At 43.1% G+C, this 25808-nt stretch overlaps 1 protein-coding gene across 5 annotated transcripts in view; it reads right to left on the bottom strand.

Moving 5' to 3' along the window:
- ank2b (ankyrin 2b, neuronal) overlaps positions 1-25808 on the bottom strand; it is a 151581-nt gene that overhangs the window by 75740 nt on the left and 50033 nt on the right. For 2 of the 5 annotated variants that reach the window (XM_069518389.1, XM_069518396.1), the window contains exon 1: positions 7359-7978. The exons of 2 other annotated variants lie outside the window; for them this stretch is intronic. In XM_069518389.1, the coding sequence (XP_069374490.1) occupies positions 7359-7487 (129 nt within the window). In that variant the 5' untranslated portion in view covers positions 7488-7978. Of the gene's footprint in view, positions 1-7358; positions 7979-14725; positions 14929-25808 lie in introns of those variants that run through there. One more of the 5 variants, XM_069518399.1, reaches the window with a different exon arrangement.

The raw sequence follows: 25808 nt of genomic DNA, 5'->3' as shown, positions 1-25808 counted from the left end.
CTGCAGTATCCCATAGTGCCACAGCAACCAGATTATGAACGCTCTAATCCAGGATTTTGCCAATCCCAGTTCAGCATCAAACAGTGGTGCATGGTCGACATCCAAGTACCATCAGCGGGGTGTGTGTGTGTGTGTGTGTGTGTGTGTGTGTGTGTGTGTGGGTTGACGGGTGGGTGGCTTAAGTGAAGATTTTAAGGTGGGGGCATCATGGAGCCTCAGTGAGAAAAAAATTCAGTTTAGAATAAAACATATCATTTCATTCCAAATGTTTGTTGCTGCACCCAAGAGAGGACCTCTATAGGTTGGTCACATAAATTATTAGTTTTTACTTTCACCTCTGCTATACAAATAAACGTTTTTTATCATGTATTTCTATGACGAAGTGGAAGAGGTTGCAGAAATAGATGAAACCCTATGAACTTGTGAGGTTTATCCGAAAAGGTTACTGAAGTAGATGTACAAACATTCATACAACATAATCCAGCACCATCAGAAGATAGAGAAGGTGAAAAGGGGGGTTGGAGATAGAGATTAACATCTCCGCCACAAACATTTCCACCTAAATTGCATCAGCTGAGCATCCAGCTGTGGCCTGAGATTAGATGTAAAAACAAACAGGGAGACGGCTTTGCCAGCAGGACAGCTGAATAATGTAATGCTTTGGGGTTTGCACTTTGAAGCAAAAGATACAATGATTTAAACTGCGCGAGCTCCACTTCAGCTAGTTTAACGTCTTGTCGCACCTTGCAATGAAAGCAGCGTGTCTACAGTTTTGAAAATCTGCATGTAATATCGGAAGCTTTTACCCAGAAGTAGCAGTATTACTCTCTGTGTCATGAAAACCTCGCCGATCTAATGAATCAGCAGCGTTTTCAGACAACACTGCAGCTGCGGAGGTGGGCAGATGTCAGCACCGGGGTGTATTTGAACGTTGAACGTCTGCAACATGGTTTTTCAGAAGGTTTTGAAATTAAATCCGTTCCATCCCATGATGCAGTTTGCTACTGTGGGTTAACTGTCCCAAACAGAGCTCACTGACTTATAGAATTTACAGAAAGCAGGACAAGCCTTTCTTTGCTACCTTGATGCTTGACATGTTTTGATATGTGATGCTGTAACATGGTTTCCACTTTTAGAAGCTCTGTTTCCTCTGGCACAATATGTCACTACAACGTCCCATCCAGCACCAGGCGATAAATTGCAGTAATACCAGAAAGGAGAACATTTGCATGAAATGCTTGTGGCTGTGAGTTTTTGACAGTCCTCTCAGGCGGTGCCGCCCACATTCCTGAACGAGCTGAAAGGTGTGTAGAGACAGAGTACCCACTTGGACAATCACAGCTGCTCCTATGAGTCACACACACACACAGTCAGTCAGTCAAATGTACAGTATGATGCTGCACCTGGTTTTAACTGAGTGATTAAAATGTCTTTGGAGTGAGTATTGCCTACAAACACTGTTATGAATCACTCTTATATTTCAGTTTGCATCACGTACTGCATATTTGGCGGCTCTGCGTAGTGTTCCAGCTGAGCTCCATTTGCTCACAGCTAATGAAAGGTTAAGACTGAAATGCAATGTGTCAAACGGCTACAGCCACAACAACCATGACGAAAATGGCAGACAGATTACTACTGCATCTGAGCTCTGCAGCGGATTATTATTATTATTATTAGAGCACCAATAGTTTGCACCAGTCTGTTATGTGTCAAAAATAGAGTCATAAACAAAAGAAGAGACACAGAAGAGAAAGACCGCAGGGGCGATTAAGAGAATAATGATGTAATCGTTCAATTCATTTCAATTAGGATCTGATAGGAACTTTGTAACAACTCCTCTGGGTGAGTCGATCAAGTAATTAAGTGTAAAATGTAAGAGCCAAACAAGTTTGCAAGATAAATTTTCAGTTTAACAGCTGGCACGGTAGTCAAGGCAACTGCCTCTGGGTGAGAAGTTAGATTCCTCTTGCAGTCATTCATAGTGTGTCTTCAAATACAAAGAGAAGCAGAATTTCTGGACTGCAGATGGTGGAATACTTGCTTCACTGTACTGCAAATATATGCTTTTTTACTGGTAACTGCATTGATACGAACGCTAATTTGTAAAATAGGTTTCTACAGCCCTCCTCTTAACCAGGATACACAGAAAACTGGGTGTATATCCTGTGTCTTTGGGTATCTCTGGGTCATCTTCACAAGAGGAGGATAGAAGGGGCATAGACAGGTGGATCAGTGCAGCATCAGCAATACTGGAGATGTTTTACCAGAAATGTTGTGATGAAGAGGGAACTGAGAACGAAGGCAAAGCTATTAACCAGTCGATCCACACTCTGCCCCTTACCTATGGCCAGGAGCTCTGGGGCAAAAGAATTAGAGACAGGGCCATGAGAGGACCCTGTTGAGGTGGTTTGGGAATCTGATAGGATGCCTCTTCCTGGTCATCTTTCTTTGGAAATCTTCCAGAAACATCAAACTGGATGGAGACCCCTGGGTATCCTCAACGTCAGAATACCACCTTAAGGATTGCATTTTGAATTTTTCCTACTTTCCAAAGCTGCTCCTGAGTCAGACTTCATTATTGAGCATCCTGACTCTACTTCGAGTAGCAACAACTAAAATTGTCTCTTGGTAAGCTGTGATTACCTCTTGTTCTACCTTTACAGTAAAATCAATGGAAACGCTAATGTCATGACAAGCCATGATTCCGAAAGAGAGACACTGGGGTCTCATTTGCTTTGGTCACTTTAAGGACAAAATAAAAGGTGAGTGTGCATTTCACAGCTGAGCAGCATCCTGCTCTAATGCAGATGTAGACCAAGCAGGGAGAGAGAGGACAAGAGGAGACAAGAAGAGAGAGGGAAGGCATATAGAAGTAAGGGAGGTCTGACAGAGAACATGTCTGAGGGAAGGAGAAAACAATCCAGGAGAGTTAAAGACGGTGAAGGGTTGACTGCTTGCAGCCTCTCTGATTGTATTACACCTGCAAGGGAGATGGGTGCACTTGTCAGGATTGCACTGCAGTGCCTGAGTAAGTACATGGGAGGACAAAGCAGAGAAAAGGAGACAGGAAAGAAACAATCTCAAGGAGAGCCTTAATTCCTCTTTGGAATGCATGAATCAGAGTCCGTTAGATAAGAAGCTTGAAGTGAGGTGAGTTGTAATAAAAGGAAACAGACAGGGTTTGGACGACAGGTGAAACAAGGTTGTCTGCAATCGCTGAATCCATTACAATGTGAGGGATGCAAATCAGGTCCACTGCAGTATCAAGTATCAGCTGTTTCTATAGACTTCATGTGTCCACACATTACAACTGCTTCGCAAACACGCCTCTGAGGATAAAGCGCTTTGGCGAAAAGAAACAAACAATCTCAGGGGAAAACTCCATTGCTAAATCGGAGGTTAATTCTGTAACATGTCATTTGAACTGTGACGTTAAACTTGAGCTTGAGAAGTTAGCAAGGTTAACAGTAACCAAATGTGTTAACATGGTAACAAACAAGCAGGCTCATTTAACAAGTTCATCTTACAAGCCCGATGAAGTTTGAGTTATTAAATGATCAAAGGCAGCTATCAACTGAATTATGGGTAGGAATTATCCACTGTACATTCTCCAGAGGGGCTGTGTGTGTGAATACAGCAGGACGTCCTCCGCTGGATTCACGCAAGACTAAAGAAAACACGGAGAAGACACTGATGAAAACGCCAGGAGAGCCGATGCAAATGTGCTACGATACATCCTGCCACCCCCCCCCCCCCCCCCACCGCTCGAACGCTCCAGAGATTTGTGTGATCTTGTGCGGAGAATCTCCTGCTGCGTTACGCATGTGTGAAAGACTAACTCCGGAGAAAGTCTGGACCCTATTGATCGCACAACCTGGAGGTCACGTCTGAAAACAGCTATTTACGCCTACAAGACGTTTGTTTGTGTAACTATAAATATGTGTTGTTGTGATTGTCACCTCTTCAGTTGCATGTGTTTGCCTACTCACTCCTCTGGCTTGGGCCCTGTGAGAGGTCCATGTTACTGGGACCTTGTGACACAGTGTACAGTCAGACTACCACTGTAAATTTAAAGTCATTCGTTTTTTTTTGCTGTTTGCAACAGTAGTACAATAATGTGTGTTTAGCCGTCAGGGAAATATCAAAGTATATTTTGCAGTATCCTTCACATGATTATATATTTATATATAGCAGAACAAACACATGAACTATATTCACAGTATTCAGTTTCATCAGTACATACTTGGCAGTGTGTACTGTGTATCTCTCTCAGGACCCCATTTTACACAGAGAAGGATGGATTCATGCATATAACATGAATGTAATTTCAACTGAGTGCCTATTAGATCACTTGTGTTTAATGCGACCACTCATTAAGTGACTGGTAAAGTGTGCATGCACATCCTGAGATGGATTTCATGAGAGAGTTTGTTTTGAATTTCTGTGTTGTCCTCAGTCTGCTGCTGCGATCCCTCTATGGAATGAGTAAGTTGCCCATGTATGCATTCAAGTTTTATTTATTCATGTGAGTATTTTTCAGTTATTCCGTGCTTCCATGCTCCCAATAGTGTTTACTCTTTTATAAGGCTTTACCTAGCCTTAACACTGTCAACGCATCTGTCGACAGAAGAAGTAGTGGTATTCTGTCTATTTCTGACACGAATTCTCAATTCAAAAAACAATTAAAGAATTTAAACACAATATTCCAATCTGCTACTTTGTTCTTTGTTTTTTTAAACACATTAAATCTTCCGGTCTCTTCTACTTTGTCGTTTTATTTTCGAGCAAATGAATGAAGCGCAACACTTCCTGCAAGTGTGCTGAAATAAAGGAGTGCCGGGAACAGGAGGGATTATGCGATTCATTAAGGGTGAGCTTAACTGCAATAAAAAAAAAAAAGCTGTCTGAGCAGCAGAGTAGTGAGGATATTGTTGTTCTTATATTTTAGCGCTATGGAATTGAACATCACAGTAGTTTTATCGACAGGTGCACGTCTTGGTGTTGAGTTTGCAGGAACAGAAACAGTATCTGTGGAATATTAGAAGGGGTGCAAACTGGAAAACAGGACAATTTTTTATGTCAAATTATACTATGAAACAGGGGCAATGAGAGATAAAGACACTACATTAACATAAGTCTGATTCAATACATGTCTATTGAGGCGACACAGGCTCTGCAGTTCATTCAGACTTGCTCATAAAACAACCAGACATCACTCTGCAGCCGCACCGAAGTGAAAATCCTCTGCAGATGAAGGAGTTAAAGTCTGGGCTTGGGTCACCAGATGATCCCCTCCGCATGTAATGCAAGTCTGCTGCATTCAAAGTGACGCACCATGTTTAGGATGCATTTCCCCTGCTCTGTTATATAATTTGCGACGCTTGCACAATTGCGAAGCCATGCTGACGCATTTCGCAGCAAAATCCAATATTACATCCGCGGCGAGTTGCAGCATTTTTCATGTCAACATGCTGCCGGACGTGCACTGTCCAGGCCAGGTCCTCTGATGCCCACTAAGTTCTATTTACACAGGGTTAATTGTTTTCGAGCGGGAGCTGACCACTGGTGATGAAGCTGCGATTTGACAGCAATGTGCCTGGGTCTGTGATGTTAATGTCTGCCCCCTCGGGCACTTGGTGGACAATCTACCAAATTGAATCTATTAATCACTTTTAGGTGTTTGTGTGTGTGTGTGTGTATGTGTCGTTAGACTCGGGCGGAGAGGGGGGGGCACACCAATAATCCCATGTGATAATCTGCCTTGCATTTTGGTCAATAATGTCAACAGTTAGAGATGGCAGGGGACAGGGAAAACGCAGCAGTCCCTCATCCTCAGGGACACAAAGGTCATGACCGGGCCTTTGCTCCGAAAGATGCTATTTTGATGCCGACTGACGGGTCTGTATCAGAATGTTACCGTGGCGGGGAGAGAAAGAGTGAAAAGGTCAGCCTGATATGCAATATCATACACCTCAATTTAAATAATGATCCCAGTTTATGTCATTCTCTCTTTGCCTTTTGTACACTACTCACGACTCAAGCTGGAAAACATTTGCTTTTAATATCACCAGATTCAATGTGAAATTCCAACCCATGTACTTGACACAAACACTGAAGTGCCCCAGTCAGACTTTCTTGTGTCTTCCTCCATTTCTCTTTCAAAATATCTCAAGTTATTAGTAGATTAACAATTGGTAACCGGATACGACCAACGACCTTTGACACACTGTAACTGTTTGGTTTGTCTTAAAGCAACTGTGGGATATTCATTTACTGCAAACAACAATTTTACTTCCCAAATAAGACTCTCTTATGTCATGTGTCATGCAGTGCCGACACCTACAAATGGTTAATTAACATGTATATATATATATATATGCAGTATTTCTTTAAATATCACAAGTTTAACTGTCATGTCTCTGTCATTGATTAGTCTGTGTTGTTTTAGCTTTACTCACATCAGGATGAATTCTGATCAGTGAGACATAACGTTCCTTCCAGTGCAATTCAAATTCTGTGTGTGTCCAGTGTCTGAAACAGTACGAACAACAGTAACCCTGACCACAAACACAAGCACACACGTACTCCATAAAAGGACTTGTTGGAATAAACCCTTTACAATAAAATCCCTGACGACAAAGACAGCAAATCTCGGCACTACACCTCAAAGGAACCTCGGCCGGAAGCCTTTCGTGTATGATGACAGAATGCAGACAGTGTCCATGAGCAAACACAGCGAACACACACCGCAAAGCCTTGCAGTACACCAGGGAGCGTTCTGCGTAGTGTGTTGGTGTGATGCCGCCCGCCCAGGTACGGCTGGAGACGTGAGACAGCCACAGCGACTTAGAGTGCTTGATGATTTGTACTGTGTTCATTATGCTGTGGTGGGTACATGATCACAGACAGGGGAGTAGAATGAAGGATGGAAGGATCAAGCAGGGGCAGCAGCAGGGATCACGCAGAGTGCAACCACGATGGCCATGTTCTGTTGGAATCCTAGCTTACTGTGATTGGTGCTTCATGTAGTTTTGTGGGTGACAATGGATTGATGACACTGACATGAATCTTTGGTTTGATGCAATCAAGCGTTTCTTAATACTTTGAGGGTGCCACTGAAAATGGTGATGAGGGTGGAGGTAATGAAGTCATGGGTGGATGATTCCTGTCCTCTAAACTCTTCCGCAGTCCTTGATAACAGATTGACAAAGTCTTCTTCAGTGAGGAAAGATGATGCGACACTTAGATGATGATGGTGTGAAGGGATGACTGGAAGTGGGATGGCACTTAAAAAAAACACTGATTGGTCACATAAAGGGATGAAGAGGTGCATGATTCCCAGGGAGTCTGCCCGGTACCTTGCGCTTGCGTTCCGCCCGTTCCCGGGAACGTCTCCTCCTCTCTTTGGCTTTCTCCAGAGCCTTCAGGTCCGGAGGTTGGTCCATCTCGGACCTGGCCTTTTTAATGTGAGCTGCGGCATGAGCCATGGCTGCCCCCTCACCGTTCCCACACGAAGAAAACTAAAATCTTTCAGATCACTTTCAGAAGTCCTGTCGGGAAGCTTGCCTCATTGGCGAAGAACCAAGTCATCCAAGGAAATAAGCCCACCACCTCACCAGGTATCTCTCCTTTTAAGCCCAAGGGCAAATCGTCACAAGATGATGACCGTCGGGAGAGGATGGAGGTAGTTCTGGTGTCCTCTAGTCCTCTAACCCACCCGCTCTTTTCACCCATGCAGAGAGTGTGAGTGTCTGTTGCAAGCCTCCCACCCTGCTGCCTGGATAACTGCATCTGAGACAGGGATAGAAAAGGACGAGGGGTGGGCCTGTGCATACCACCGAGAGGTAAGCTAGAAGACCAATGGAGAGGCAGAGATGCCAGAAAGAGGCAGGAGGATAGGAAGAGAGCTCCACCCCTCCCTTTACCGCTCTGGCAGCAGAGGTAGCGGCAGATGCTCTGGGAACCTGGGAACCCTCTGATCTGGACTCTCCACGTACATGACGTCCCCCTCTCATCAGGCAGCACAAGGGGTGGCAGGGGGAGTGGGGGTGTGGGGATTATAGAAAATAATGTGAGGGAGGAGTTAGAGGAGAAAATATGTGGGAGGGGACGCCGGACACAGAAGCATCAGTCTGTGTCCTTTTGAAAAAAAGAGCAAGGGAGGTACCACCTCTACTGACGCCAGAGGGGGATACTAGCTTTGACTGTAGTATCCTCACACCTCACCTATTACCAAGACTGACATGGTACAGTCTGCCTTTGTGATTGGGAGATTTCAGAGCAAACACACAGGAATGCACACATAATAACACACAAAACTGTTTATTTCCTTCACACCTTTTTAACTTGTAGTCACAAAAATTGTAAAAACTGCGTACACTGCAAACGTGTGGGAGGGTTGCCTCATTATGTTTTTGCAGCAGCAAACACACTAACCATTGCTTTTGTACAGAGTGATCGAGCTGTACAATATCCAGATTCTAATGCACGGCAGCTACAGCATGGCCTGTGACCGAATATAGCACAACCTCCAGCACAACACAGCGTGTTATGATGAGGCAGAGACAGAAGCGACTGAGAGCTCACTACAGACAGAATCACAACCCCTGTCCATGGTGCTGAAATCACAACGCAGCACATGTGTTCTCAAGAGCCACTGACAGCAAAGGGACAAATCTATCCAGCGCTATTAGCCAGTGTATATAAATATATAAAGAGGTGAATGTCCTTGGTCGTGAAGCACTATAGAGACGTTCAGTTTCAATGTATTCAGTTGCATTATAAGCACCAATGTCTCGGTTGAGGAAGTCTTTAAGAAAGCCATCTAACGTCACTTCACATTCATCACATGAGAACACCTTTATATCCAAATAGTGACTTTTCATCCACAACGCCCAGGTCCTCGCTTGACGCTCCACAAACACATCGAATGCAGTGTTTATCTTTTCTAAGGCCTCACCCATGTTGCTTTTTGATACCACGGCACCACCCCATGGCTGGACCCAGCACTACAGCTGAGAAAAGGTAACTAGTGAGAGTGTTCAGCCCACAAAGAGTCCACAAACAAGCTCCCAGACGATTAGGTAATGCAAAATTGGGAGAATATAGAAAAATGACAGCTTAGTTTACAATTGGGGGATGATAAAATAACACCCATCATGTCAGAAATGAGTTTCTCAGCATTTCTAACAGGCTGAACATGTGATCAGGTTACAGAGACTATGACTCTCCTTCTGATGCCTTTGGAAGTGGAAGTTCTTTGGTGATTTTTCCATGGATACCTTTGGTTATGTTCATGTTGCTGCTTTTTCCAGCCCAAGAAAGATAAAAACTTTTAAAAGAGAATTGGAAAGGTTGAAAAAATATGTAAACTACCTCTCCTCGACATTACCGTACTTTAAAATAATAACACTATGCTTATCAATACAATATTTCAAATACTCTGGGGCCATATGACACAAATCAGATAATTCTTTGTCACTGGAAATCATGCAAGAACTAATTGAGGGTATCAAGAGATTATTTAAAAATTAAATATATAACTTAAGGGTTCTATTCAATCATCTGCACATTGATAAACTGGGTCCTTATACAAGAAGGCTTCTGTTATATATATGATATTGTTTTATATATTACATTTATATAAAGCTCTATTTGTCTCAGTTGAAAGCAAAAAGTCACAAGCAAGTTTTTTGTTGTGTGTCTTGTGCTTTGTCCTGGTTTAATCTACAGTAGAAGTACTAGGGAAGGGTGGCTACGGTAAGTCTGCCCGGTTACTAATCTTGTCCAGATCTTCACTAACAGAGAGGGACTGTATTATATCTGTAATCTGCTGAGGGTCTCAGAGATTAGACAACCTCCAGCTGCTCCTGCCTTCCCTGCAATCCTCAATACCGGGCCATTACAACCTGCACAAAATGCAAACGCCTCTGCTTCTTCAGCCTGATGGCCATGACAGAGCCGTGACCTCTGAGCCTCGTGAGCTCAGGAGTAGTTAGGTCGGGTAATTGGTTCAGAGAAGGAGGCTGCAGTGAGGTGATAGCCAAGACAATCAGGGGGGGACAATGTGGCATTGTGTTATCAGGTCAGTTTTAAAGAGATCGGAGCAGTTACACACACTGCAGACTCTGAACTATTAAACTTTGTTGAGTGTGGGTCAGCATCACCACGTACAAGCGTTGGTGACCGCTAACAGAAACACATTGACAGGTAGGTGTGTATGAAGATGACAGTAATGGATTAAAAACCAAATAGGAGCCATCTGGCTGCAAGAACTGTGCAGACCACAAATACAGACACACACAGGTTTGACCACTCAGCTGATGACGTGCTTATCCAAGCAGAACATGAGGGAGCCGGAGCGTCCTGCAGCCTGAAGTAACAGCTCGACTGCAGCCACAGCACAACAAGGCTTTGATTTCAGTCAATCCACGTCAATGTGAACTTACCTAGGAGAAAAAACACAGAGAGGACTGGGTTAGTATGAGTTGCATTGCTTCGTTACTTTACACGTACAAACAGCAATTAAAGCAAAACAAGAGCAAGTATTATTTCTGATGCGATCATGAAAAAAGTGTGCTGCTGGGGAAACAATCACAACTAACGCACAACTATCACACCAACTATTTCAGGGTCCAATAAATTATTTAATTCTGAAACTACCACGAAACCTTAGGATCTACGGCAGCACGCCCTAAAGACAGAAAACCCACTGACTTCATCGTGACATCACATGTGACAGCTGAGGGAAGCTAGTTTGAAGTCAGTGAGACAAGAGAGGCAGACGACATCAGAAACTGTAGGAGTCAGAGAACGGCCGGTTGCCAGTTCGCTGTGTACACAAACTGCCTGCTGTCACATGAGCCAAATTTCGACTAAACAATCTCCGTGAAAACTGAGTGACTCCGTTTGTTTTTTAACGGCTAAGAGATGTGATTATTATTATTTCTAATTTCTGTGTTGTGCCGTCTGACGTTTCAATAACAGTCATGATAATTATTTATATTCCTAATTGAGAAGACATTTTTAATAAGATGAGAATAAAATCGAAATATAACGAGGACTGCAGGACTTTGAGAGAATAAAGTGAAATTAGTTTTACTTCAACGTGCTTATTTTTCCTTGAGGAACAATGAAATAAGCAGCACCTTGGAAATTACAATTTCCAAGATACAACGGAGCTTGTTGACATGTAAAGATGTTTACTCATCTTCACACCTCAGAGGAGGTCATGTACCAGACAGAGAGGCACCACATGCGACACAAACACCTCTCCCAGCTCCCATAGGTGCTGGCTTTCCACGACATGGGGGTTTTTAGGGGAGGGTGTCCCTCGAGTGCAGGGCAGACAAAGAGGCACTTCTAACCCCGGCCACGCCTTAGTCTCGCCGACCTTAACACACACCATTAACGACATGTTCACCATCACAGAGCTGCGTCTGTCAAAATCTGCATTTTAAAGTGATGGCAAACATATGTGCATGTGAAGTGTTATCTGTTCTGATCTGTGGGATGTATTGTTCCTCAAAAACCATTTAGAAACAATCCCTCACTTCATGCTCGCACCAGGGAATCCAAAGCAGTGGGGGTTGGGGACAGTGTGTGTGTGTATGTGTCTATATATTTTGTATGCAGAGGCCCTGGGGGAGGGTCTTTAATTTATTACCTCTGCCAAAACAGCCACATGACTGTGCTGCTGCTCAGATTGAGCTGTAACGTGTGTCAGGGTGCCGCTACAGTATGGTTAACACAGATAATGTTAGCACACAACAATGGAGCAGTTTAGCGCTTTGCCAGCTCAAGCTTCTCTCAGTGGTCTGATGGCACCCGAGGGACAAATGGAGCTCAGTGTGACAGGCATCACCTTAAAGCTCAGAATGCAAACAGATGGAATATCTCTTATCATGTGTCTGTGATTAGATGACAAGATCATATCCTCTTGTTTCATTTATGAAGCTTTTGCCACAATTTATAATCAAGATTGTAAAGTGAAGTTACACCTGTAGCTGTAGTATAATCTTTTCTTTTATATTTTTTGAGCTCTGCTTTTTCTTGTTTCCAGGAGAAACTCAATTATTAAAGATGGATTTCACAAGACAGAGTTCTCAACAGCTTGAACATGAACAGAACGAAGGGAGATGGCAATAACATGGCCACGTATACAAGTAACAGCCTTTACTTGCTATTAAAAGTAGAAAGACATTCAACTACTTTCTCTTAAATGAAAAAAGTAAATCTCTACAAAACACAGCTGAGCTGGGACCACTACTACTGATCTGATTTCTTGAAAGAATCTAATCGATCCCAAATTTATTTTCAGTGAATGTTTGGAACCTAAATGTAGAACATCAAGAAACAAATCCTATATATGCTTGATTGTAATAATAGTTGCTTCAAAATCAAGCATGGCCGTAGACTAGCTCACAGAAACGCTCACAACACAGCGGCTGCTCTCCATCGCCCATCACCTAGCAACAAGGGTGTGGGGCGTAGTCAACATCAGCAGCTGAGCAAGGGAAGGTACAGGCTCTCATGGGTGTGTGAGTGTGTGTGAGTGTGTGAGTGTGTGTGTGTGTGTGTGTGTGTGTGCGCACGCATTGGATAACCCAGTCCCTTGGGTTTCATTAGCACAACCTTTCCTCACCTAATGAGCTCACACACTGACACACATACTGAAAAATGTGAGCCTCCGTGTGTGTGTGTGTGTGTGTGTGTGTGTGTGTGATACAAAAGACTCACATCCTAACTGCCATTATCTGAATGTCACGTCATGAATGGAACAATCAAGTGTCCTCATCTCTCCCAACAGTGGACACACAAGGGCGAGGGAGGACAGACAGAAAGTGAGAGAGAGGCCATGTGTGTGTGTGTGAGAGCAGACATGGTAAGAGGGAGTCGATTCATCAGCGCCCCACCCGGCCGAGTCAAATGAGCCGTCCCAGAATTCCCCTGAGGGCTTGATGACATCATCCATCGCTGCTGCCCTTGCTGCTTCACACATTATTCATTTTTATACGCACACGCATCTTCAACATGTCCCAGTTCCTGCTCTTATGTGACATTAAAGGGCTGCGAGTGGATGCTTACACTGGAATACACCCCTCTACAAACACATTTATACACAGCTACCCAAAGTGGAGTATTCATTCAAATCTGCAGAGGGACAATCAGTCCCCTGCATGGCAAATAAATACTGGAATACTGCAGAAACTGGACATACAGAGTCTGTTCAACAAGTAAATCATGTCTAACAAAACTTGTGACATGACAGTCAAAGAGTACCCCATCACTGAGTAGGACACTTGCAGACACATTTCCCATAATGCAGCTCATTCCCCTCCCTGGTAAATGATGTGTTTTGTTTGGGGGAGGGGCTTAAAGGGGAGGATAATGAAGAATAAACAGTTTCATTTCCACCAAAATACTTGTTACGTTAGTTTGTCCTCTAGTCTTGTAACCAGAAAGGTGTGTAACACACAATACTAATGCTACGTTCCAAACAACCCAGATGACGGAATTTTTTCCAACCTCCTACGTCACGTGTCTGACATCACACAACAATGGTGCCGTAAAATAAAATGCATAATGGTGTCTGTTGCCTCATGCGTAGTTTTCCCTCCTCTGCTTTGTCTATGTATGACCGGAGGCGGCAATGGTCACAGTTTAATTGTCTCATCGCGAGCCAAATACACCTTTTCTCGGTCAGCCATGTTTGTTTACATTTGACACTGTGCCATCAGCGTGCATTGGAACTCGGAAATTTCAAGTCGGAATATCGTTATGATACTGGAAAGCAGAGCAAGAGGAGTGGAAACAGGCAGACTGCCTGAAATGTCACGTTCTGCAATTTGCTTTCCAGTAAAATAGTATTTACGACGTTCTCCACCCTCCATTATTTTACAAATGTCTGAAGAGATTAAAATAATCTGCAGTCACATTGGGTTTATGATGCCTATGAACACAACTCTGAGTCAAGTGTTGGATACTGATGCAAAGACCCACTTAACTAGCCTTAAAGCTTTTGTCTGGCTAATGAGTGTCTCAGATTTTAATCCAGGGTGAAAAGATGGAGCAGGGAATCCTGGTTATGGAGGATTAGGGCGAATAAACCCAGGACGAACATGGTGGTTTACCTCTTAGACAGAAAAGGGTGAAACCACAACATGTAATCGTCACAATCCCAACTGACAACACTTTAATTAGAGGAAACTAATTTAGCGTGAATGCAAATTCTACAGAGCAAAATGGATCTTTCTAAATACACTGAATTTGGCACTAATCTCAAATAAAACATTCAAGTTTGAGACAAAATCCTATGTCATGCTCAAATTAGTTTTCACAATGAATTTCAAATCATTTCTAGTTTGATTTGCGGACATATTACAAACAATTCAAACTTCTTCACAAGCAATGTCGCAGCAAATCTGTGCAAATTTCATATTTGCATTTTCTCATCAGCTTTCCACCAATTTCCAATTAACTTTACAACAAATCGAAATGTTTCTTGTCGCTACATGTGCAATGAATACACATTAGCTTTGTCTATATCCTTTTTTGTCTATAAGGATTGTCTATATCTTCTGTATCGGTATCTTCCTGGCCATTGATTCCTTAAACTATGTTTTAAAACACTGAAAACTTTACTTTCAGTGACATTTACACGACGTGGCAACAACAGACGCAGCTCACGGACTGAGAATAAATTCACCTGACAACCACATCTTACCTGGCCTGTTGCTCCCACCACCATGCCTGCGCTCATCGGTCCTCGCAAGGAGGCCTCGACACCCCGGGGGTGAAATATATCCAATGTGTGTATGACTCTGTGAGTTCACACCAAGACGGAGGCGTGCATGGTGTGTGTGTGTGTGTGTGTGCGATGGGGAAAAGGGGGGAAGAGGCGCAAGTGCGGGACGGTCTTGCCGACAGTGAGTGGATTAGTGTGTAACGTGCTGAAGGTATTAACACACTGTGGCTGACACGCACGCGGGCTCATACAGGCACACACACATACACACACACACACAGATGCATGCACAGTGATGGGTGTGTGCATTCTTAAAGGGGATTATGTGGACTAAAATAGAGGAGTCTTTTCTACTGACCTAGAATCAGAATCTTGTGATAAAGAGACAATGGAGGGTGGACAAGTCAGGCACATATGCATGCACGCACACACTATACACGCTCACACGGACACACACACACACACAGTTAAGGTGGTGCAAACGTGGCCACATTCTAATCATGGAGTGTTACTTTGAGATCCGGCCTGAGGCCATCTCACACGTCAGATCTTAGACTAACCGACTGTGAGAGTTGTTCCTCCCTTGAGCAAAGGCCTGTCCTCCTCAAACACCTCCAACCATGTGCCTGTTGATCAACACGTGAAACTCCATTTGAATCTGTCAACTTTTCCTGAACTTACCAACACAGTCATTTTCAAAATGACTGCGAAAATACAGACGGGTGAAAATACAGACGCTTCCACTCAGGTGCAGTAAATATTTCAGGTGGAAAGAGGCAAAGATCTAAGTGACTTTAAAAGAGGGTTCGGTCACTGTCGACCATGACGCTCAAGCTTCAGAACAACACGTGAGAACAAACAGAAGGACGACTCTTCCTCAGGTAACTGGTTAAATGGTCACCGCACGTCCAATCACCCAGTCAGAGCTGTGTGTGGAGAGTAAATACGCTTCCATATCTGAGGAGCAGATTAAGGTTCAGCCAACCTGTTCATCAAAAACCAATCCTCAGAGGATTTATCGGGTTTATGAGGCTTGTTGCATCATGGCTACATCTGGGGTCACACCGCTGCACTGGGGTCAGTAAAAACCTTCACTTTCATCTAGAGAACTAGCAGTTCCTTTAAAGTTCATTGACTGGATTACAGTTCAGTGCTGTACAGAAAATAAGCTTCACTGATTTTGAATATTGGTAAAATGTAAAGAAAGAAGAAAAACGTGGGTAAAGGTTTGGGTCTGTCACTAAAGCAAAGAAAGAACAACTCTTCAGCAGCCTGAGTTGTTCTTGAGAGAAAGAAGGTCTCATCTTGAAAAGCCCGACTTGAGTTAACCTCTATATGAAGCTATTTCACTGTTTAAGCCCGGAGGAGGCAATAAATCCCTAAGAGTGCACATCTGGCTAACTCTACACTCTCAACCATCACCTCCTGTAACACATGTCAGATATGAGGTCAAGGCACAGGGACGTATGGGTCAGCAGCGTGTGTATGCATGTGTGTTTGTGTGCGGGGGCACCACATGCTAAGCTTGCAGCTGCTGCTTATTATCCAGATTCATGGTCGGATTGATTATGTAATCACTCAGTTTGAAAAATACTCACACTGCGACCGGCAGGAGTCATAAACTCCTGGTAACCGGTTATGTAACAGAGGTTTGTCACACTGCGACCGTTGTATCCACAGACACGCAACTGACATGTGCTTATATTCATCACACTAACGTACAAATTTAAAAGGTTCACAGTTTCACCCACTTATCTCATGGCTATGAAAGATTTTGTTCCATTTCTTTTCTTTACTAAACTTAAAGAAAACAGAAAACGTTGCAGTTTTCTTAATGAGACGTGCAGATCACACTGTTCTGTCTTTGTCAATTGTAATAATTTATCTAAGAGTTACAGCAGTGGTCTGCAACAGGCTTTCCAGCTATAACATCTTAATTTATTGAATTTCACAGGTGCTCCACAATAAGGCAAAGGGAGATAAAAGACAGAACATTAAGATTTCATGACTCAGACAGGTCATTTATAAAACTGTCTGTTGCCTCTTTAGTTTCTTGAATTATTTCTTAATCACTCTCTGTGTAGCCTGGCTCAGTTACGCACCTGATTCAGATCTTGCAACTATCACAGGTGTGCTGGCAAGGAGGCAAAAAAACCAAAAAAAATACCCATGGGTGCTAGGGTCTGCGGCACATCTCTTAAGTTAGTCACTCCACAGCACGGCCAGCTGGTCACTGTTACATTTGCATCTACCACGCATGTGATGAAGTTCTGGCCCACCATCTAATAAAACATCTGGTACCTTGTCTGCAGCATCAATTCTACTTCCTGGTTTTGTTGGCTGTGGGTGGAGCCTGGTTCAACACAGAAATGGACCAGACCAAGAGATGCGTCAGGATAGGGGACTGGTGTTTCTTAGTTTCGGGTTTTTAGTTATTCTGTGTGTTATTTCCCCCCCATTTGTTTCAAATGGTTTGATCAGCCAGTCTATTCTTTTATGGGCCAAGTTTTTACTTCATTTACCTGTTATTTTATTTCATTTGTATTTTCCGGGTTAAATAAATCTTATATTTTTTTTTAATAGTCAACCTGTGCCCGTCTGTCCTATGGCAGCTTGAAGTGCAGTGAAGGTTGTTTTTATTTCCATGTTGTTTGGGACCAAATGAGTGGATCATGTAACATAACATGGTGCATTATCCTTATGATTTAAACCTGTGATGACAGGGGGAGGGTTAAACCTAATAATGAGAAAGTGGCACAAATGTGCAGAACAGATTCCATTCAAAAAAACCACACTAAATTTCCTTTTTTGAGTCGATTAACTTTAGTAACAGAATCAGTTGATTTTGGAGAAGAAAATGTTAATTAAGGTTCCTAAATATAAATGTTTACTTTAGAAAATGTCTATTCTATCCTCCAGGAGATTATAAAACTGTCTGTTTGTTGGTTTATGACAATTTCTCAGAAAAATCGGACATTCTGGATTAATCCTGAGTGCATTATAGTTTGAGTTGCTTTTTAAGTAGGAAGGATACAAGTGAGCCACACTGCAGTGAACAATACCTCCAACACAACACTACAGACCCATTACCCTGGAGACTGAGCTCTGCTGTACCGCTCCCCTTGCGTCTGCTCTATAGGATTAATGTAGTGAGGTGTCTCCGTCAGCAGGTGCCGCCACAGCTGAGGCCACGTCCCTATAAATATTTACCGGCCTCATGTACTCAGCCTTATGTTCTGGCGATTGAGGGATTTTCAGGGTGTGAAATCGACAAATCAGTAAACAGTTAAGGTCAGTGTGTTAAACGCCCAAATCCTCCACTGCACAGAAAACACACTAGTCTAAATTGTGATGACAGAAACAAGGGAATCTGTGTAACTCACTCATAATGTCCACAGGGAGGAAGACATTTGGCCTCGAACAAATATTCAAACACTGCCACACTCTTTCCCTCAGACAAGTGCAACAGCATATCTAACACACACCCAAGACAACAGACAATAGAAAACATACCAATTATGATGCTCAGGTACATTTATACCCACACATGCACACGCATCCTCCATGGGGTATTGAATAATGGATAGAGGGAGGAGGTGGGGAAGGGAATAAGGGGGAGTGGGTTGGTGATTATTCACCATAGCCTTAGGACACTTGAGGTGGGGGTGGGGTCTTGCAGAGGGGACGTGGAGCAGAGACATGTGAACATCATGAGAACACATTTCCACATGCTGCATCGAGGGTTTGGATTTGCATTTCTCGTGACACACACACACACACAAACACACACCATCCATCTATCTCTCCCCAACCTTGTGATGTGTTCAAGCTCCCTGCTCGTGTCAGTCAGTGGCACTGATGCACAGGTGAAGGATGCATAAGAGAAGCATGGCAAGAGTGTGTGCATGTGTGTGCATGTGTCAGACCAAGGTAAGTATCCTGCTTCTGATGGGACGTGGGGGTCGAAGGTGACTTGATGGGAGATTCAGGGAAGAGGAAAGAGAACCAAGGGACGACAAATAACCCACGAGATTACATTTGCATTCAATTCCCGCTGGATATGACCAGTCAACCATTCATGAATTACTACACCACTGCAGAATGAAGAAGAGATTGAACCACATATTATCGGGGATGGAGGTGGTTTTCTATATGGATGTTATCTGTTATCTTTGGCAACCGCTGTTGTTGCGACCAGTCCTAAATGAGAAACGTGTGCTTGTTAAAAAGAGACGAGACAAAATATTTGCTCAAGTGTTGAATTGTGGTCAAAATAAAATTCCATCTCACACTTCAAATGAAGGTACAATTATAACTCCATATGATGCACCCACATTTATGAGGTCACTCCAAATGTGGAGTTCAACTAAGTCAGTTAAGTCTCAATCTAAAAAAGACAAGTGGATTGGAAGTTATAACCCCCACTGATGTATTATACACTAATGAAAAGGCACTGAGGAGGCTAGCATGGAATACAAATCAGGTAGTTAATGTGGAAAATAAGCTGTGCCTTCAATTGACCCTCTCATTCCGACCAATTAGACTGTCTGCAGCCTCGGGCTGTGGAACAGACCCCACACCAGATCTTCTACCCTCTGAACCGTCAATTGGATTTGATTAAATTCTAATCTGATTTCTTCATGTGAACACTGACGCTGACCAAAACATCAACACATATCTCCATGATACGGAGGACAGCATCGCCTTGTCTTTCTTTCCTCTGTGTCACTTCTCAGAAAGAAGGGGCGGAAGAAGGGCGAGGTGCAGTGGAAGGTCTTGCGTAACAAGGCTATCTTTCTGTTCCGATGAATAGGCTGGCATTTTTGCCTTTCGCTCATTCTGTTCAGTGAGCTGTCACGTCTCCAGTGCTGCTCTCACATGTCTGATGAGCCCTGTCACTGGAAACTGGGCCTTGATTCATCCTAGGCCAGGCACTTCCTATGAATTTAACCCTGTGACATGCAGAAACTGTGGAATTTGATTAAATGCCCAGCAACGTGACTTGCAACACATATACACAATACTTTTGCAGCTGCAGCCCAGCTAAGACTCTATTTTGCAAACTGGACGAACAAGTTTTCATTATTGCATGGCAGTTGAAAACAGATTCAGAGAAGTATCGATGAATCATGATCAATAACCTTTGGCAACAGTGTCGGCAATCACTTTGGTGAGCACAGTGTTATCTCATAGACCTGAACAAACCACTGTGCATGTGCATCTCAATATTTTAAAGCCACCCTCATGCTCCCAGTGTGTCCGTTGCTCAACCTTTGTAATCTTGACTCTATCTTAGACCTGTGCCCCTACATAAGTACTCACTGGGATGTAAAATACATATTAGAAAAGCATTGTGGTGTTCCCTCAGGCTCTAAGCGAGGTCCTCATCCCTTTCATTAAGTGGAAAACCTTGTTCTACCATAAAACTCTCTGGGTCATTGCACCAGCAGATTAATCTCTTTATCAATAATAGGTGTATGTTGGGCATAACATGCAATTAACCAATCACAGTGCGTCCCCCATCATATTTAGTACCCAATAGCGTTTTTACCATGGTGGTTGTCGTTATAATTCCAATTGGTAATAAGAGAACACTTCTTTTCAGAGTATACTTCAGTTTTATTTCACACCTGCTAATGGTGCATATTTCTATTTTGATAATGATAGCCTTTAAAATAAGTGAAATACTACATCACTGACTTCAGACCTGGCTTTTTGTTTGTCGGAAGCGCAAACACTTTCCAGTGTCTCAAGATAGAGCATCTGACACCTGATGCACCTGACTTCACCTCAACGTAAGACCAACTCACCCACACGTGTGAGCTCAGATTATCACAACTGCATTTTCTAGTAGAAGCCAAACATTTTTTTTCACAACTTGGATGAGAACAGTGGTGATCAGTAAGACACAAAGAAATGAGCTGTATTGTTCTTTCGGACATCACCAACAACATCAGCTCTGCGTTGACGAGCGCTGAGCTCTTACAATCCAATATCACGTTACAGAAAAAAAAAAAGAAGCAATACTCACTTCTAGCACTCTCAACCCCAGAATAAAAAATAAAAAAAACCTCTTTTGCTTTCCCTTTGAATGAACGAGGCATTGAAATCATCACAAAACCCAATCTCCAGTCCAGACAATGGGAGGCTTTCTCTTAACACCAGCGTGACGATTATCAAAAGTAAATCTGCCATCGAGAACATGCCGAGGACACCACCAACATTCGCTGATTGTTGACTGACAGGGTGTGCTGAAAAAGATAAGCAAATCAAACAGGAACCGGGTTTTTGAATGTAACTCACCCTGTCACGCTGCTGCTTTATCATGTTACACAGCAAGAGGTGTCACTCAAGCATTCTTAATCCACAGGGGGGGGGGGGGGGGGGGGGGGGGGGGAATTCAGGTTTTATTGTGAAGCAGCAGATTTAGCAGGATGTCCCGTCCCTCCCCGAGCGGGCGTTCGTGTGGATGTGAAGGGCGAGAATAATATTGAGGTGCATCTGTGTGTGTGTGTGTGTGTGTGTGAAGTGTGTGGTGAGGCTCTGCCAATGGGATTAGCAGAAACAAAAGGTGATGTAGGTAGTGAGGCACAGTGAATGGCCCTGCTACAGAGCTGAGCTAACTGGATTAGGCCAACCACTGTGGGCTAGACTGTCAGTAGGGCCTCATGGCTTCATGCCTCCAAACACACAGATGGACTGCGAGGGGGAGGAGGGAGAGGAAAAAGGAAGGTGTAGAGAGGGATATTGAAAAAAAAAAAAAAAGCTGGAGATGAGGCACCGTGAGATGTGAGAGTGAGGCTGGCAGATTTAGCGAAGATTAAGGGAAAGAAAGACGAGGCCAAAGAAAGCGAGTAAATATGCTGTTGATACAAACGCTGCCACCACTACTGGACCGAAATCATTCACAAATACATGACATGTTTTCATCTTTCTTTACCATATCCATCAATAAAAAACATGATTTCTCCCTGAATAAACATGATTAGTTCCAGATAACAGGCAACCTAGAACTAAGGTTAGGGTTAGGGGTTGGTTGAGGCTCTCGATGACATCCCAAGTTAATTGACTTGTGATCGGGGGGGGTTAAGGGGATGTTGACAGTGAATGAAATATAAGTAATATTTTCCTTCTAAAGTAATTTTCTAATGGGAACTGACGCAAACATCATATTTATACATATGTACCAAAAAAAATTATAACTTGATGTTTAGTCTTTGAATAATTTTCAGTTTCTTACTCTCAGTGATCCTGGAAATGCATAGTTTTGATCTTTAACTTTGAATGATGCCTGAGTTATTATGTGATGTTGAAGAGAAACACTTGTTAAATGTACTGTCAATGTGGTGTGTATATGCATAACATGGGGCCTGGGTATTAACAGCAGCCCAATATTTTACCCACCTCCCTTCTTATTTACAAAAGAACTCTATATTGAGGTTCATAATATTTAAGCTCATCAAAATCTTATATTAGTGATGATTTTCCTCAGGATACAAGAAACTAAAACAAGCATAAGTGAACAATCCAAACTCTAGGATTTGAAGGAGACACGTGATGTCCTGAAACACTAACTTACCCCTGCACCTGAGCGCTCAGCCTCAGGCCGAGATGAGGCCATTCAACGTGGCAGCCGAGGCTTTGGTGGGACATGAGCACACGCCTGCCAACACGCACAGTTCAAAAGCAACTAAAGCAGAAGAGCCCGAGAAGCCTGAAGATTCGGACTCAGCTCAAAGCACTGGAAACATAAAGGTGAACAACTGAGACTATAGGTTTATAAGGTAAACGGAGTCAAGCAGACTGCAGCAACCCAGAGTCCTCAAGTCCAATAAAAAAAGGAAAACACAGAATCACACACCACAGCAAATCTCGCCAAATCCTTAGCAAACCCCTCAGCCTCCACAGAAAGGTCAGTCTTCAATCAGGAAGTCAGAGGGTGGTGAGCTGCTGCAGGGGGCTGAGCCACTAAATGAAAGTCTTTTGATGCAGGGCGGTGATGGTGGTGGCGGGGGTGTGTGTGTGTGTGGTCTCCGCGTCTGCAGGCTGTAGTGAGGTTAAGGTCAAACACAAGCCTTCACAAGCACGGTCAGAGGCTGATTTGGCGTTAGCTGTAGCCGTACAGCACAAAGAGCTGCTGGGTAACGGCCTCATAACTCTCTTGTATCCCCTCATGGGTTTGTATCACTTCATGCTATGAGGCTGTATCCTAGCAATGTAGACACAGTGGGCTCAAAGGACCACACCAATATTATTCAAATTTCCTCAGCATCTTTATTTTAATTGTTTTCTAAACCATGGAAAATAAATAACCTGGAACTATGTTCTCCATCCTGTTGTCCCTTGCAATAAATGTCAAATCTTTTAGTGGAGGAAAAACTCAGGATCAGGGTCTAAATATGTTACTGTCTGCAGCAACTCTTACTCCAAACCTCATTTAAGTTAAATAGGAGAATGGAGTTTTTGCAGGACAGATGGTCGGATGGTTGGTTAGCAGCCCGCCATATGTACAGACTGAGGCACTTAAAGGAAATGATTCTGATTGGCTTCATCGAACCTGACAGCCCTCATTAATGTCAAGGCTCTTGACCTCACCGGGTAAATAAAGCATTAAGAACACTGTGCACTTTGCTTCATTGTCTGCTGTAGGTGATCTTGTGTGACCACAGAACTGGAGGTGAAGTGACTGATGGGTTCTCTGCACAGCGCCGAGGATTATGTGTCAGATGTGCGCAAAACTGCTGAACGGCATCAGTGTCCGTCGCTGTCATCAGGATCATCTCAGTGTCAGGGTAAACTGAGATGCTCTCTGCAAACTTTAACCACAGTGGCGAGATGTCATGAAAATAGAATAACTGCAGAAATGACAGCGCTTTCCCGTCTCTGTGGCAAAGACATAGAGCAGGTCTTGTCCAGCTGCAGAGTTAATTGACTAATATTAAAAAGAAAAAAATCACACAACATAAAATCACACAATATACCCAAGAATTAATCAGTGTTGTCCAATCTTTTTCCCATGAGGCCCCATTGCAAGAGGGCGAGGAGAGGAAGTCAAAAAAGGCTGAAGTCAAGCCCAAGTCAAGGCTCAAGGTTAAGACGATGTTCGAGGTCAACTGGAGTCTCAAGACTTTGAAGATGAGTCTCACATCAGATATAAAAATAATACATGTGAGTCCTGTGATATAAAAAAACATGGCGGCCTCTGTAGAGAGGACCCGCTCCTGATATTTATATATAAAGTAGATTTTGATGATCATACACGTGTGAAAACATCGTTAGGATTATTTTATTCAATTCCTGCCAATAGATCCCGTCCACCTAAATGTTACACACTGTACCTGTAAAGGTTAAGCAGTGGCGAATGGAATCTAAAATCTTTAAATCCCAAGTCGAGACGCACGTCAAAGTCTGAAATCGTTTGAGACAATTCAAGCCCAGGCTCAAGTTTTTACCAATGATCGCAGAAGGTCCAATCCAAGTTTCACGTCTGTCAGAGAAGGTCTCAATCAAGTCTCCAGTATTTTAATGAGAATCTCGTGTAAGGTCCTACATCAATACGGGAAAAATCCAAGTCACAAGTCTTACAGAACAAGGCTTGAGTCAAGTCTTATGTGCTTAAGGGCCATAGCAATTTCACAGTTTTTTCCTCATCTGCCATCTAGGCAGCATGTGTGAGCACATACATTCCCCCTAAGGGAAGAACACAGACTGCAAGAGTGAGTCAAATACCAACATCAAGTGTATCCATCCCCTCCTCCTTCTCTTTCCTCCGCCTTCTCCGTCACACTCGGCTGAACTGAGAGCCTTTCCCCACTCTCCGATCCCCCTCCATCAACACCACTACCCTTCTTTCTATTGCTCCAGCAGCTACATCAAACCAAAATTACCTACAGTAATGTCAGGGCGGTCAGCAAACCACACCCATGCTCATTATTATTTAAATTGTTTTTTTATTTTTCCCCTCTATCGCCTGTCATTTTGATTGGTAGATTTGTTTTATTTTACAACGTACCATTAAAACCAAATACCAAACTCGTCTCTATACACAACACTATATTTGTTTTATGTTTTTTCCAAGCTACAAGGGTTGACACGACCACCAGGAAATGAATATTGGTTTGCTTGAGCTTGGATGTTACAAAACGCTCTGCAACCGACACGTTAGCAAAAGGCCAATAAAACACAACACCACTCACTTTGATGCAGATTCTAAACTAATGCTGACACAACATAATGCAAATGTAGAGAAATATCTGGATAATATAACAAAGTGCAGTGGCTGTCAAGTCTGTCGCAGCATTCTCTTCATAACTGTTGCCTATAATAGACTCGATTCATTGAAATCACACTGCATTTATATAATATTACATGATCCATTTCCTACTGAGCCAAGCAGAATTCGGATTAATTGAAAATGACCTGATCCGGTGCTGTCCCGGTCAGTTTACAATGTCCCTATTGCCTTACCCTCTTCATCAATGGAGCACACACCCCTGTGTCAATTTAAAAACCCTGCGATCAGCTCGACTACTGCACCTTTTAAATTCAATCTTTTAAAGGAATTCTGGAGCTCATCCAGTAATTCTTTCCATTATGTGGCAAATAAGAGATTAGAGAAAGATTTGGAGTGAGGGAGAAGTGATATTGAGAAAAACAACAGGATTTGGGGGATTTTTACTCTCTTCTCTTAAAGCTTTCATGTCACCTTGTATATTGACTGTTTTAATTCCTATAAACTCTATGGTGTTTTGTTCTCATCCTTAGAATCACAAAAAAAAATAAGGACGAATTAGTTGGAAAAAAGCTTTTTTGAAAGGACACAGAGATCGCAGGGCCTCTGATGTAGTCCTGGCCTTGAGATTTTATTGGACGGAAATGAGTTAATGCTGTCAATCTAATAAGTTCTGCTGTAGGACACGTTGGCAGGACTGGGAGATTAATAAACACCACACATGGGCACACACACACACACACACACACACCTGTGTACAGGCAAAGGTTACAGTGTGCTGTTTAATCAAGCTGGCTCAAGGCCATTTCTGGCAGTGTTAGTCGAAATCTT

Source organism: Paralichthys olivaceus, chromosome 22 (genome assembly GCF_024713975.1).
Source record: "Paralichthys olivaceus isolate ysfri-2021 chromosome 22, ASM2471397v2, whole genome shotgun sequence".
Lineage (NCBI taxonomy): Eukaryota > Metazoa > Chordata > Actinopteri > Pleuronectiformes > Paralichthyidae > Paralichthys > Paralichthys olivaceus.
The sequence above is the reverse complement of the archived record's forward strand: the minus strand, read 5'-3'. Positions and strand labels throughout refer to the sequence as shown.